We start from the raw sequence: 11,823 nt of genomic DNA, 5'->3' as shown, positions 1-11,823 counted from the left end.
CATTGGCAGCTCTGAAAAACCTCCCGAAGTGTAGGGAGAAGAATTGTATTTCCATTTTGTACGAGTATCCATCCTTTAGAGGATAGGATAACTGGATTGTTAATGTACATCTTAAACTTCTATTGTATTAGTTTAACTTATGCTCTGAACATGAACCACATGCATGTAATAGAGGATCTGAGACCCAATAGGTTTGGCCTTTTGAGGATTGTGGAACAAGATTGTATGTTTCTAATAAGAACCTTGTTCGAACCTTCAACGCATGGCACATAAACTCTGTTTGTATTATTGCTCAACACATAACCTCCTTTGCACAATTAGTCTGCTATATATATCTATCTCAGACTTGCAAGGAAAGTTTCTACACAATAACCACCTAACTAACTAATCATCCAATCTCATGACAAATGTCAATCATCTAATAAGGGTTCCATGATCTAACCAAATATACACCTATCTCTTAATTTGGATAACCCATCTTAGTATCCTATCAGTTTCTCCGAGTATTTACTTTATAAATAAGCGAGGTTTTGTCAAATTTGTGGTAGACTTTCTTTATAATGTAAGTCGTTATGTCAACATGCGTAAAATGATTTCATCACAATCCAGCATGGGCTAGCACGCCATGATTTCGGCTACCAAGATATCAAGGTCGGGGTGTGTCACTATTAATCTTGAGATCAGCTAAATATACTAACTCACCAGTAACATGCACAACAGTAAAATTTATGCTCATTAACTATGCCATTTTTGTTTATTACAAACACTATCTACTTAGTTAATCACCAATACAATCTATCGAAAATCTGAGCAAATGCTCTTTTTATAAGCATACAAATTCTATGGTTGAAGGAACTTCTTCTATAAGCTGCTGCCTTGCAAGATTTCTTGCCTTCTCTTCCCTCACCACTTCTTCAACAGTCTTCTTTATTCTGTGCATGGGAAAACAATAATGTGGTTCGATAGGATCGGTGGGATCAATAACAATTTTCTCCAGTTCAACGGCATTCTGTATCAAGAATTTGACAATTTCAAAATCACTTGCGCGACCATCATACCCTACAATTTCCACTACCTTGAGATAGCGATGGGAGCATTTCGATGGTTTCTTAAATCTCATTTCTCTTCTCTCGCATAATGGGTACAACTGCGGTAAGGAAACAACTTAATTAGTGTAAATAGCACAAGAACAAAAAGTTTCAGGAAGTTTATAGGCACAAAATAGAACTATCATTTAGTCTGCAAGTCTTTGGAACAATAAAGTTGAACTTGGGAAGCTACCAAATAGGATTACCCAGTAGAATTACCATTAAGACAATCTAGCAAATCCGTACATTCTCTACTTCAAAATATATGCAGGACACCTTTGTTCGATATAGAGTTTCATTTCTTCTATCTCACAAGCATTACGGTGGTAAACTTAATTTTACAATTAAAAGGAATTGAATAACAGGACACATTAAGTAAAAGACATTTAAGAGACGCACCACGACCCGCTTTCTGGATTCGGATCCCTAACTCCCCTCCCCCACCCCCAAACAACTATCCTAAAATCTTCATTGGGAAGCAAAATTGCTACCAAATAGGTTGTTGAATATCTTTACGATTAAACCCCGGACAATACACCACATCCCTGCTCCCTTGACTAAAACCTCATACACAAAATCACCAAAGTACATAAAGTTTTAATGGGTGATCTACCAAATAAAAATACATACCTCCAACACAAGTTTGTGCAAGTAAGGAGATGCCTTAATGAAAGAAGCTAACTGTAGAAGGATGAAAGCATCATTTGCTTGAAATTTTAGTTCCAAATGCTTGAGGTTTGCTAGTATAGGGAATACACGATTCCTTTCCTGGAACTGAAAACCAAACCAGGATTAAGGCACTTAACAAAATCGAACAAAAGAAAAGAGAACTATCACATACAAATTAGATGTACTAACCAGAAGTCCGTTCAGCTTGAGAATCTCTAGCTTAGAAATACAGCATGAAAGTTGGGTGAAGGCGTCTTGTATGCTCTTATATGAATAATCACATACCTCAACAAGAAGTGGTACATTCCTAAGAAGCATGTTTATTTCACATCCAACATGAGTAAATGAAACAAGGTTTGCGTCACATATCTCTATGCTTTTGAAGCTTGAGCATTGTTGTATCACTAGGTACTTCAATGAAATCGATGGACCAACAACACTTAGATTACGCAAATTTGGTGAATCATCCACCAATAACCGTTCAAGAACAGGACAGCTCGACAAGAAGTACTCAAGAACGTCTCCATCCACATCAACACTTTTGAAATTAAGAACTGTGAGGGACTTAAAGCCAATGCACGCACAAGGATTGGGGCTTGGAATGTCAGAACACAAGTGCTTCAAGGTGGAATCTTTTTGGATACCCAAAAGCTCATGCGGAAATGTATAGCACGGAAAAAACTTCCGAGGAAAAACACCATACGATAACAAGTCCAACTCAAGAATTTGAACTCCCTTTTTCATAGCAAACTGAATCCATTTATCAATGGAACTTGAAAACCTAGGATCTAGATCGAAACAAACCCTGAATTGCTCAACGGTTGGACCTTGATGCTGTTCCATCACACTGTTCACCCAATCGACGTACTTACGGATTTCCAACTCTCTTGCTCCTTCTCTGAGATCAGCCAAACTGCATAAAGTTTTCTCAGCATCAAAGTCGAGAGTCGTAGTAGATGCTAGCACATGGCGCCACACATGCTGCCATCGCCTAGAAAGTACGCTAGTAGCTTGTGCTTCCCTTAGTGGCAAGAGAGACAGTATACTAACAAGAACTTCATTCGGCAACGTACTAATTCGGTCCACATCCAACAAGTTATTGTCTTCATGCTTATTTTTCCTCCTACTTCTCAAATTGTAACCACCGCCCTATCAATTGAACCCAAAAACAAATGTTAAGACTAAGTTTTACCAGGTAATCTCCTCTCTTTCATGATTTCCTTAAATAACTAAATCAATTTTGCACAAAACATAGACAAAGTACGAGGAACCAATCAGAAAAACATAACCAAACGAATCAGACGAACTGACGATATATGGGAAAGAATTTTAACATTAAAAATGCTGTTTTTTTATACTAATTGGATACATGGGAAGAACAAAGATGCAAAATTTATAGCAATTTTACCTGGTCTTGGGAAAATTGAGAAGGTGGTCGACGCTGCAACCTTTTCTTCACTAAATCCGACGGTGGCCTTTCCATCTTACAAATCTTAATATGGAGGTTGAGATTTTGGGAAGTGGGATTTTCTGGGTTCAGTTCATACGCTACTGTGCCGTCTTCATCTCTCTCAATCCCTCAAAACTCAACTGATGCGTCAGCTCGGACCGCGCATTTTTTCGGGACTCACTGGTTTAGCCTTGTTGGACTTTCTCTGTGCTTTGTCCGCGTTCTGTTTGGGCCGTGCTTGTATTTTGTTACCTTCAGGCCTTTGTTTTGTTGGACTCCTTTCCTGAAAATCTTTTGTTTCTATTTTTGTTGAAATCTATAAAATAGAAATTAACAAATCTGTAGTGTGTGATTATGTACAATATTAGTTTTTGTTTAGTTTATGGATAAGATAGACAATTAATTCGTAGAAGGTCCTGTTGAGAGTTGTCCCACATCGGTGAGGGACAAGGTTTGCTATGTGCTTATATGGTCTTGGGCTACTCCCCATATTGCCAATTGGTTTTATGGTAGAACCTCAATTTCATCATGGTATCAGAGCGGGTTGTCCTCGTGTGAAGCCAAACGGCCACACGCGCTCCACGTCACCCAGTTGTTGTCCACGTGTAGGCTTGAAAATCCGCCACACGTGCGGGGGCGTGTTGAGAGTTGTCCCACATCGGTGAGGGACAAGGTTTGCTATGTGCTTATATGGTCTTGGGCTACTCCCCATATTGCCAATTGGTTTTATGGTGGAACCTCAATTTCATCAGGTCCAAGCTCCATTCACAAACAAAGTCAAACAAATTTTCATTGACTTATATATTGTATATACATTATCGTGGTTGGGACATTACTTTCATTTTGCTAATACTGAGATGTAATCTACCTACATTGAAGCTTCAAAGAAATTCGAACGAGATTTCCTTATATATTGTATACATTTTTTCTGGAACTGCAGGTTCATTATAGAGATAATGGAGATATATTTGTGAATCAGACAAAATATATTAAGGATCTCATTCATAAGGCAGGTTTGAAGTCTTGTAAACCTACAAATACTCCTTGCAAGCCCCACAACTCAATGCTTGTGACAGAAGGCACCCCATTACAAGATCCTAGTACATATAGAAGTATAGTTGGTTCACTGCAGTATTTGACCTTCACAAGGCCAGAAATTGCTTTTGCAGCAAACTCAGTATGTCAATTCATGACTACACCAACTGATCTGCATCTAGGAGCAGTAAAGAATACTAAGATACCTTCAAGGAACAATTCAGGTTGGAATTTGTTACTCAGCAACTGCAGAAATGAGTTTAAATGCATTTTTAGATGTAGATTGGGTTGCAGACCTCAATACCAAAAGATTAGTAACATGGTATGTAGTATTTCTTCGAAGCAATCCTATCCCTTGGTAGTCTAAGAACAAAATTTTGTTTCAAAAAGTACAACTGAAGTTGAATATAAAGCTTTAGCTCATACAACTATAGATATTACTTAGGTAAGATATATTTTAAAATATTTGAATGTGTTCTTGCCTAACCCTTCTATGATACACTATGATAACATTCAGCAATTTCACTAAGTGCCAATCATGTGTTCCATTCTGGAATAAAACATTTGGATACAGATTATCACTTTTGTGAGAAAGGGTACCACAAGGTGATTTGGAAGTGGTTTATGTTCCAGCAGATGATCAAGCTGTGGATATTTTGACTAAGGGTTTACATGGTCCATCCTTTATGAAGTATTGTTACAATCTGCAACTAGGAAATCCTAGTTGAGATTGAGGGGAATATTAACTATACTAATGATTTAGCAGCTGACTAATGACATGGTAGACTTGCAGTTGAGGATTGATGACTTGGCATTTGATCGGTTAGTATTGTTGTAACTAAATGATCAGGTTGTTAGGTTGTTGTTAGAGTTAGTAAAGTTGAGCTATATAAGCTGAGATATCCTTGTAAGAATTTATTGTGAATCATTAACACAGAAATACAAAGACTCTTTTCTCTCCATTCTTAGCTTTCTTTTCTTCTTTGATTCTTGATTTTTCTGCTTTCTCAATACATAAAAGAAATTTAAACTTTTGAAAGGATAGTTTGAACTCAAGTGCTTATGCAATTTTAGCCTTTTGGAGTAGAACGATGTAGGACACAAAGGGTCATTCTCCAGTCCAAAGGTGAATGGTCGACACACTTAGGACATAGAAAAATATACACATACAAATAAGTGGGAGGAATGAACCATACCCTCATAGAAAAAACGAGGAAAGATGCATACAAGGAAAAAATTGTGACACAAAGCTTAACTCTCAAACAAAACCTAAAAAGGTAAAGAAAGTCAATGTGCAAAAGAAAAATATTACAATAAATATGTCACCGAGGTTGTAAAAGGTCCATTTACATTTCCAAGTTTACAACTCCGGTTGCCTAACACAGCTATATCGTACAAATCTCAACAGATTCCCATGAACTGCAAGGTCTTTTGTTTACTTTTGATAGAAAATCTATTGTTTCTATTTGCTGAAATCTATAAAATATATAAACAATTAATTCGTAGAAAGTCCAAGCTCCATTCACATATCAAAGTAAACAATTAATTGTTCATCTGTAGTTTAGGGATAAAGATAAACAATTAATTCGTAGAAAGTACAAGCTCCATCCACATGTTATGAAACAACAAAGCCAAACAAATTTTCATTGACTTGTATATTGTATATTTATTATTGTGGTCAGGACAACGGATTGCAGTTTCCTTTCATTTTACTAATACTGAGATGTAATCCACCTACATTGAAACTTCAAAGAAATTCGAACGAGTTTTCCTTGAAACTTCCTCATCCATAATTAATTAATGATTCCATAACTATATAAATATCTTCTTAGTCGGTGCCAATGAATTGCAAACCTTTCCAGAGATTAAAAGATGATCAAGAATCCTATGAGCCATGTTTCTTGTCTCGTCTTCTGGTTGTTACTGTTTAAGACTTTATTGGCCATGGCCGGCATGGCACAAAACACAACGATACCAGTAAATGTGGGGGTAATCCTTCACTTTGATTCCTTGTTCGGAAAGGTGGGTTTGAGCTGCGTTAACATGGCTCTCTCTAACTTCTACGCTTCTCATGCTTACTACAAGACTAGGCTGGTCCTTCACACCAGGGACTCCATGAGAGATGTTGTTGCTGAAGCTGCTGCAGGTTCTCTCTCTCTACTTTTAATCTTTCCATTTCTTTTATCTATACTTTTTTATTATTTTGATGTTACATGCATGGTTTCGAAGCATAACCGATTGCTTTTTCCTAGGAATTGTACTTTTGGGTTCAGTTTTTGTTCACCACATGTTCATCATTTACTATCCTTTCTTAGAATGTGTCACGTGTTATATAGATTGACCAAGATTAACCTATGATAATAAAGGTGAGTTCAGGTTCAATGGACTCATCTAAAGTGAGTTTTTATCTTAACAGGTCTTGGTGTTACTAGAAATGAACCATCAAATTGAACTTTAGATTTATTGTCTCTCAAGAGTGATATAGTCCCTTAAACCTCTTAGTACTGATTTGGTATTAAAGTGCTTTTATAAAAAGTGGCTATAAAAAAAAAAAAAAAACTGAGCTTAAAAAGATGTTTGGCAAACACTTAAAAATAGCCTTATTTTCACAGTTTTGGATGAAAAAAAAAATTGAAAACGTGAAGCAATAAAAATGAGTTTATTCTTATAGCACAGCATAAACAGTTTTGTTTTAAAACACAACAATACCATACCAACCTTACTGGAATTTCCTTTAGCCTGCTCTACCTAGTTAGAAACAAAGTTCGGATACCAATTTCGACCAGTATGGATCCATTACTAATAAGTCTGCGATACACTGCAGCACCGATATGGTTCCCAAATTAAATGCATAAATCCAATACCTTGGGTGATCATGCGCAATGGACTTATTGATCAGGTGTAGTGTTTATCTTAAAAGATCTTAATGCTGAAAGTAATTAATGAATTGTCAACTCTTAATGTTCGTCCACACTCTTGGCTTATAAGTTATATCGAGCCACATAACCCCAACTGACTATTCCCCGTTAGGTCTGGGTGAAATAAATTCGACTTTTTTTGTACCAATTTAGAACTGCATCAGAATTTACTTTAATTTCTGCTTTTCCACCCCTTAAACAGCTTTAGAATTGATAAGGGACGTTGAAGTGCAAGCTATTATCATAGGACCGGAGTCATCAAAAGAGGCCAACTTCGTTATTGAGCTTGGAGACAAAGCTCAGGTGCCCGTAATCTCATTTTCGACAACAAGTCCTTTCCCAGCTACTTCTCAGACATCATATTTTTTCCGAATTGCACAGGATGACTCATCTCAAGTGAAAGCCATAAGTTCCATCTTCCAAGCCTTTGGATGGAGTGAAGCTGTTCTCATCTATGTTGACAACGAGTTTGGAGAGGGAGTAATACCTTACCTGGGTAATGCTTTGCAAGAAGTTGGTGCTCGTATCTCCTACTGGAGTGTCATCCCTCCAGTGGCCACTGATGACCATATTGTTTCAAAGCTTCAACACTTGATGACTATGAAAACAAGGGTATTCATAGTACACATGCTGCCTTCTGTTGGTTCTAGGGTTTTTGCCAAGGCAAAAGAGATAGGCATGATGAGTGAAGGTTATGCTTGGATAATGACTGATGGGATGACAAACTTTTTTGGTTCCATAAATTCATCTGCCGTAGATAACATGCAAGGGGTGTTGGGTTTGAAAACTTACATCCCAAATACACAGGAGCTTGAACATTTCAGAGTCAGATGGCAGCAAAAATTCCAAAACGACAATCCAACTATTCTAAATGTTAAGTTGGATGTTTTTGGACTGTGGGCTTACGATACTGCTGGGGCACTGGCCATGGCAGTGGAGAAGGTTGGGAGTTCTAAAAACTTCAGCTTCCAAAAGACAAACACGTCTGACAGAGCCAATGATCTAGAAACCCTAGGGTTCTCTTTAAGTGGTCCTCAACTTGTCCAAGCACTATCGAGTACAATATTCAGAGGCCTCTCAGGTAATTTTACTCTTGTTAATGGACAACTTCAGTCATCAGATTTTCAGATGGTTAATGTGATCGGTAATGGGGACAGAGGACTTGGATATTGGACACCCAAAGATGGACTTGTGAGAAACATGAAGTCTGCAAACACAATCACAAACACAAACACAAGCACAAACACATATTCTACCACTTCCAATGCCAGTAGTCTTGGACCTATTATATGGCCTGGTGACACAACCACCATTCCAAAAGGTTGGCAGAATCCTAACCATGGGAATACATTGAAAATTCTAGTTCCAGTGAAGCGTGGGTGTAAAGAACTTGTGAACGTGACACTTGATCCTAGCACTAACACAACCATGATCACTGGATTCTGTATTGATGTCTTTAAAGCCACAATCGAACAATTACCATATGCTGTTTCCTATGAATTTTACCCTTTCGTGAAGCCTAATGGTGAGGCAGCTGGCAGCTACAATGATTTGATCTTTCAACTGTTTCTTGGGGTAAACTGCTTATCCTTTGCTACTATTTTGGTTACATCATAGTAAAACCTAGGTAAACTACATCTATTTGTGTTTCTCTAACTGCATCTATAGTCGAGAGAAACTTACATACACTAGGCCTATATCACCAATACTCTTCATTTCTCTCTCTCTCTCTCTTTACATGATTAATTGGTCCCTTGACGAGAGAGACATGAAAATCAGTAGTGGTACATTGGGTGCAAGTAAGTTATATATTCTGCTAAAAGAGATGAGACCACAGAAACTGTCCAATTTCTTCATAAAATCTAATGTCATGTATTACTTGGCAGAACTATGATGCTGGAGTGGGAGACATAACGAATAGAGCAAATAGGTCGCTGTATGTTGACTTTACATTGCCTTACACAGAATCTGGGGTATCAATGGTGGTACCCATCAAACATAGCAAAAGTAGGCAAGGTGCATTGGTGTTCTTGACGCCTTTTACTTGCGAGCTTTGGGTAATAACCTGCTGTTGTTTCATCCTCATTGGATTCGTTATCTGGGTTCTTGAACACCGGATAAACGAGAATTTTCGCGGGCCTGCCGTAAGCTTTTGGTTCTCCTTCTCAACCATGGTTTTTGCACAGAGTACGTGTTCTTTTCATATGGATCCATAGATTATTTAGTCATCATTAATTGTCCATTTGCTTTCTTTTAATCTTATTTATACATTTTTTTATTTTTTTTATTTTTTTTTGTCACAGGGGAGCGACTAGTGAGCAACTTGTCTAGGTTTGTAGTGGTAGTATGGTGTTTTGTAGTCCTCACATTAACTCAAACCTACACGGCAAGTTTAACATCGTTGTTAACCGTCGAAAAGCTCCAACCAACCGTTACTGACGTAGGCCAGCTCCTCAAGAATGGAGACTTTGTTGGCTTCCAAGAAGGTTCATTTGTCCAGGAGTTACTGACACATGAACTAGGGTTTCATGTGGAAAAGCTTAGGGCCTACAGATCGACACAAGAGTTGGCTCAACTTTTTGAAAAGGGCGGTGTTTCTGCTGCCTTCGATGAAACCCCATTCATGAACCTTTTTCTTTCAACTTATTGCTCAGAATATACCATGATTGAACCAACGTTATTCAATGCTGACAGTGGTTTTGCCTTCGTAAGTTAATCTACTAATTGCTTTTTCTCTTTTGATATGCATTCTCCCTAGCATTACCATGAAACATTGAGTCTCTTAGGTCCGTTTGATAACCAATGCATTTTTCATCTTTTTTAGGCTTTTTAGTCAAAATAGTCTCTGAGATTTGCATAACTTCTCAATTTGATCCCTGAGATTTGAAATTAATAGAATTTGTCCCTGAGTTTGTCCACCATCAATCATTTTGATCATTCCTTGAAAAACGTCCATTAAACAAGAATATAATAACCAAAATACCCTTAATTTTTGTCAAATCATTTTGGTACATTATTTATTAAATTGAGGGTATGTTTGTCATTTTGATCCTTAATTAACATAATTTTGCACATAATGATTAAAATGATTGATGATGGACAACTTAGGGCCCACTTCTATTGATTCCAAATCTCAGGAACCAAAGTGATGTGTTATGTAAATCTCAAGGATCATTTTGGCTAAAAAGCCTTTTTTTTTTAAAAAAAAAAAAAAAAAACCAATACAAATTTTGGAAACTCAAAATAGTAGCTTTTAGTTTTTAGGATGAAAACTGAAAATAAAAAACAAAAACAAATTTTCAGAAAAAAAAAAAGTGAAAACTGAAAAACGAAATGGTATCAAAGTGCTCTTTACAAATTCATTCATCAAATGACATTTGCAGTAATATATTAACTCAAAGTGATAATTTGTTTGAGGTCAAAATATTTTCAGTTCTAGGATTTGGGCAATCAAAATTTTGTGCTTTAAAGAAGAGATAAATGATGAAGAGATATTTTAGCAAAAGATTTTAGTTTTGGGGATGTATTGTACATGGAGTTTGAGGGAGTTTACTTGTGTAGAATTATGAATACATGGATTTTTGAGGGAGTTTACTTGACTTGTATAGAATTCATGAGGATTTTGATTGAATCTACACGTATTTTAACATACTTTGTGAGATGCTCATCAAATATGAAATTATTTATTTACCTTAACCTAATTTCCTATAATTTTCAAATTGAATTTGAACCAAGCTCCAAGACACTCACACAAAAACAAGTCATCTGATTATTATTATTCTTCTTGTTATTTAAATGCATGTTTTCTCATGCATGTGGGATTATAATCCTTCTTTGATTTGGTGGGGTGCAGGCCTTCCCAAGAGGTTCACCTCTAACTCTTGATGTTTCAAGGGTGATCACTAATCTGCAAGAGCAAGGTAAAATAGAGAGCATCAAGGACAAATGGTTCAAGAAAGATGCAGGTTGTAAGAGGGACCCTGCCACCACTTCCATTAGCTTCAAAAGTTTGTGGGGATTATTCTTGCTTGTTGGGGTTTCTTCAGCATTTGCTCTTCTCGTACATGTAGCTATGTTCTTCTATCAGAATAGGCACCTGCTGATACTCCCTGATCCGAATGCTTCACTCTGGCACAAACTATGCAAGATAGTTACCTTCACATTATAAGTCCAGTCGAATCCTCATTAGACGCCATGAGTAACATCTTGTCGGGCGTCGCCGAAAGCAACAAGTGCCTACCCCGCATGGTGATTTGAATCCCCATGGTGAAGCAATCCATGAAATTCAGCCAGCTATTTAGATACTGAATTGATGTAGTAGTGGTTGAATTAGAGATCGAAATTGCGTAATGAAAGCTTGTGCGTCGTTTGATGACAAATACGATCGAAACTGAAAAAACCAAGTTATACTTGTTAACTGCATCTCAATTCATTATGTCATAGACAAGGAAATGAATCATTTTCTTGTTCCCACTCTTACATTCCGACCAACCAAACGAGGCGAGAATGAACGAACCTTGATAGTATTTGTTAACTAAGTACCACCGGTTGGGGATTTGGGCCACACTGGCCAGCCATCATAATTAACTGCGAGTCATCTTTGATAGCATTCGTTGGGATTGGAATGGATAATTCACTATATCTATATCAAATATTGAAGGAA

The 11,823-nt window shown here is 37.2% G+C and overlaps 2 protein-coding genes across 2 annotated transcripts; one reads left to right on the top strand and one right to left on the bottom strand.

Annotated features, from left to right (window-relative positions):
- Nucleotides 1-657: 657 nt before the first annotated feature.
- LOC137713688 (F-box/LRR-repeat protein At3g26922-like) lies at nucleotides 658-3,390 on the bottom strand. The gene is made up of 4 exons (XM_068453021.1): nucleotides 3,166-3,390; nucleotides 1,947-2,906; nucleotides 1,719-1,862; nucleotides 658-1,147 (listed from the first exon to the last, which is right to left on the bottom strand). The coding sequence occupies exons 1-4, from the start codon at nucleotides 3,238-3,240 to the stop codon at nucleotides 824-826; spliced, it is 1,503 nt and encodes a 500-aa protein (XP_068309122.1). The 5' UTR covers nucleotides 3,241-3,390; the 3' UTR covers nucleotides 658-823.
- Nucleotides 3,391-6,114: 2,724 nt separating this feature from the next.
- LOC137711936 (glutamate receptor 2.8-like) lies at nucleotides 6,115-11,328 on the top strand. Its single transcript, XM_068451091.1, has 5 exons — nucleotides 6,115-6,388; nucleotides 7,363-8,735; nucleotides 9,047-9,347; nucleotides 9,464-9,867; nucleotides 11,014-11,328. Exons 1-5 carry the CDS (start codon nucleotides 6,115-6,117, stop codon nucleotides 11,326-11,328), a joined length of 2,667 nt encoding a protein of 888 aa, XP_068307192.1.
- The last annotated feature ends 495 nt before the right edge of the window (nucleotides 11,329-11,823 follow it).

This window comes from Pyrus communis, chromosome 13 (genome assembly GCF_963583255.1).
Source record: "Pyrus communis chromosome 13, drPyrComm1.1, whole genome shotgun sequence".
In the NCBI taxonomy this organism is placed as follows: Eukaryota; Viridiplantae; Streptophyta; class Magnoliopsida; order Rosales; family Rosaceae; genus Pyrus; species Pyrus communis.
This window is presented reverse-complemented; position numbering and strand designations above follow the sequence as displayed.

What these genes read in the sequence shown, in the direction of transcription:
- LOC137713688 (XM_068453021.1), bottom strand. Translation starts at nt 3,240, where the DNA reads ATGGAAAGGCCACCGTCGGATTTAGTGAAGAAAAGGTTGCAGCGTCGA. An exon ending in CTCAATTTTCCCAAGACCAG is followed by an intron (nt 2,907 to 3,165) that starts GTAAAATTGCTA and finishes TTCAATTGATAG; the next exon opens with GGCGGTGGTTACAATTTGAG. An exon ending in TGCACAAACTTGTGTTGGAG is followed by an intron (nt 1,148 to 1,718) that starts GTATGTATTTTT and finishes TCCTTACCGCAG; the next exon opens with TTGTACCCATTATGCGAGAG.
- LOC137711936 (XM_068451091.1), top strand. Translation starts at nt 6,115, where the DNA reads ATGATCAAGAATCCTATGAGCCATGTTTCTTGTCTCGTCTTCTGGTTG. An exon ending in TGTTGCTGAAGCTGCTGCAG is followed by an intron (nt 6,389 to 7,362) that starts GTTCTCTCTCTC and finishes CCCCTTAAACAG; the next exon opens with CTTTAGAATTGATAAGGGAC. An exon ending in TCTTTCAACTGTTTCTTGGG is followed by an intron (nt 8,736 to 9,046) that starts GTAAACTGCTTA and finishes ATTACTTGGCAG; the next exon opens with AACTATGATGCTGGAGTGGG.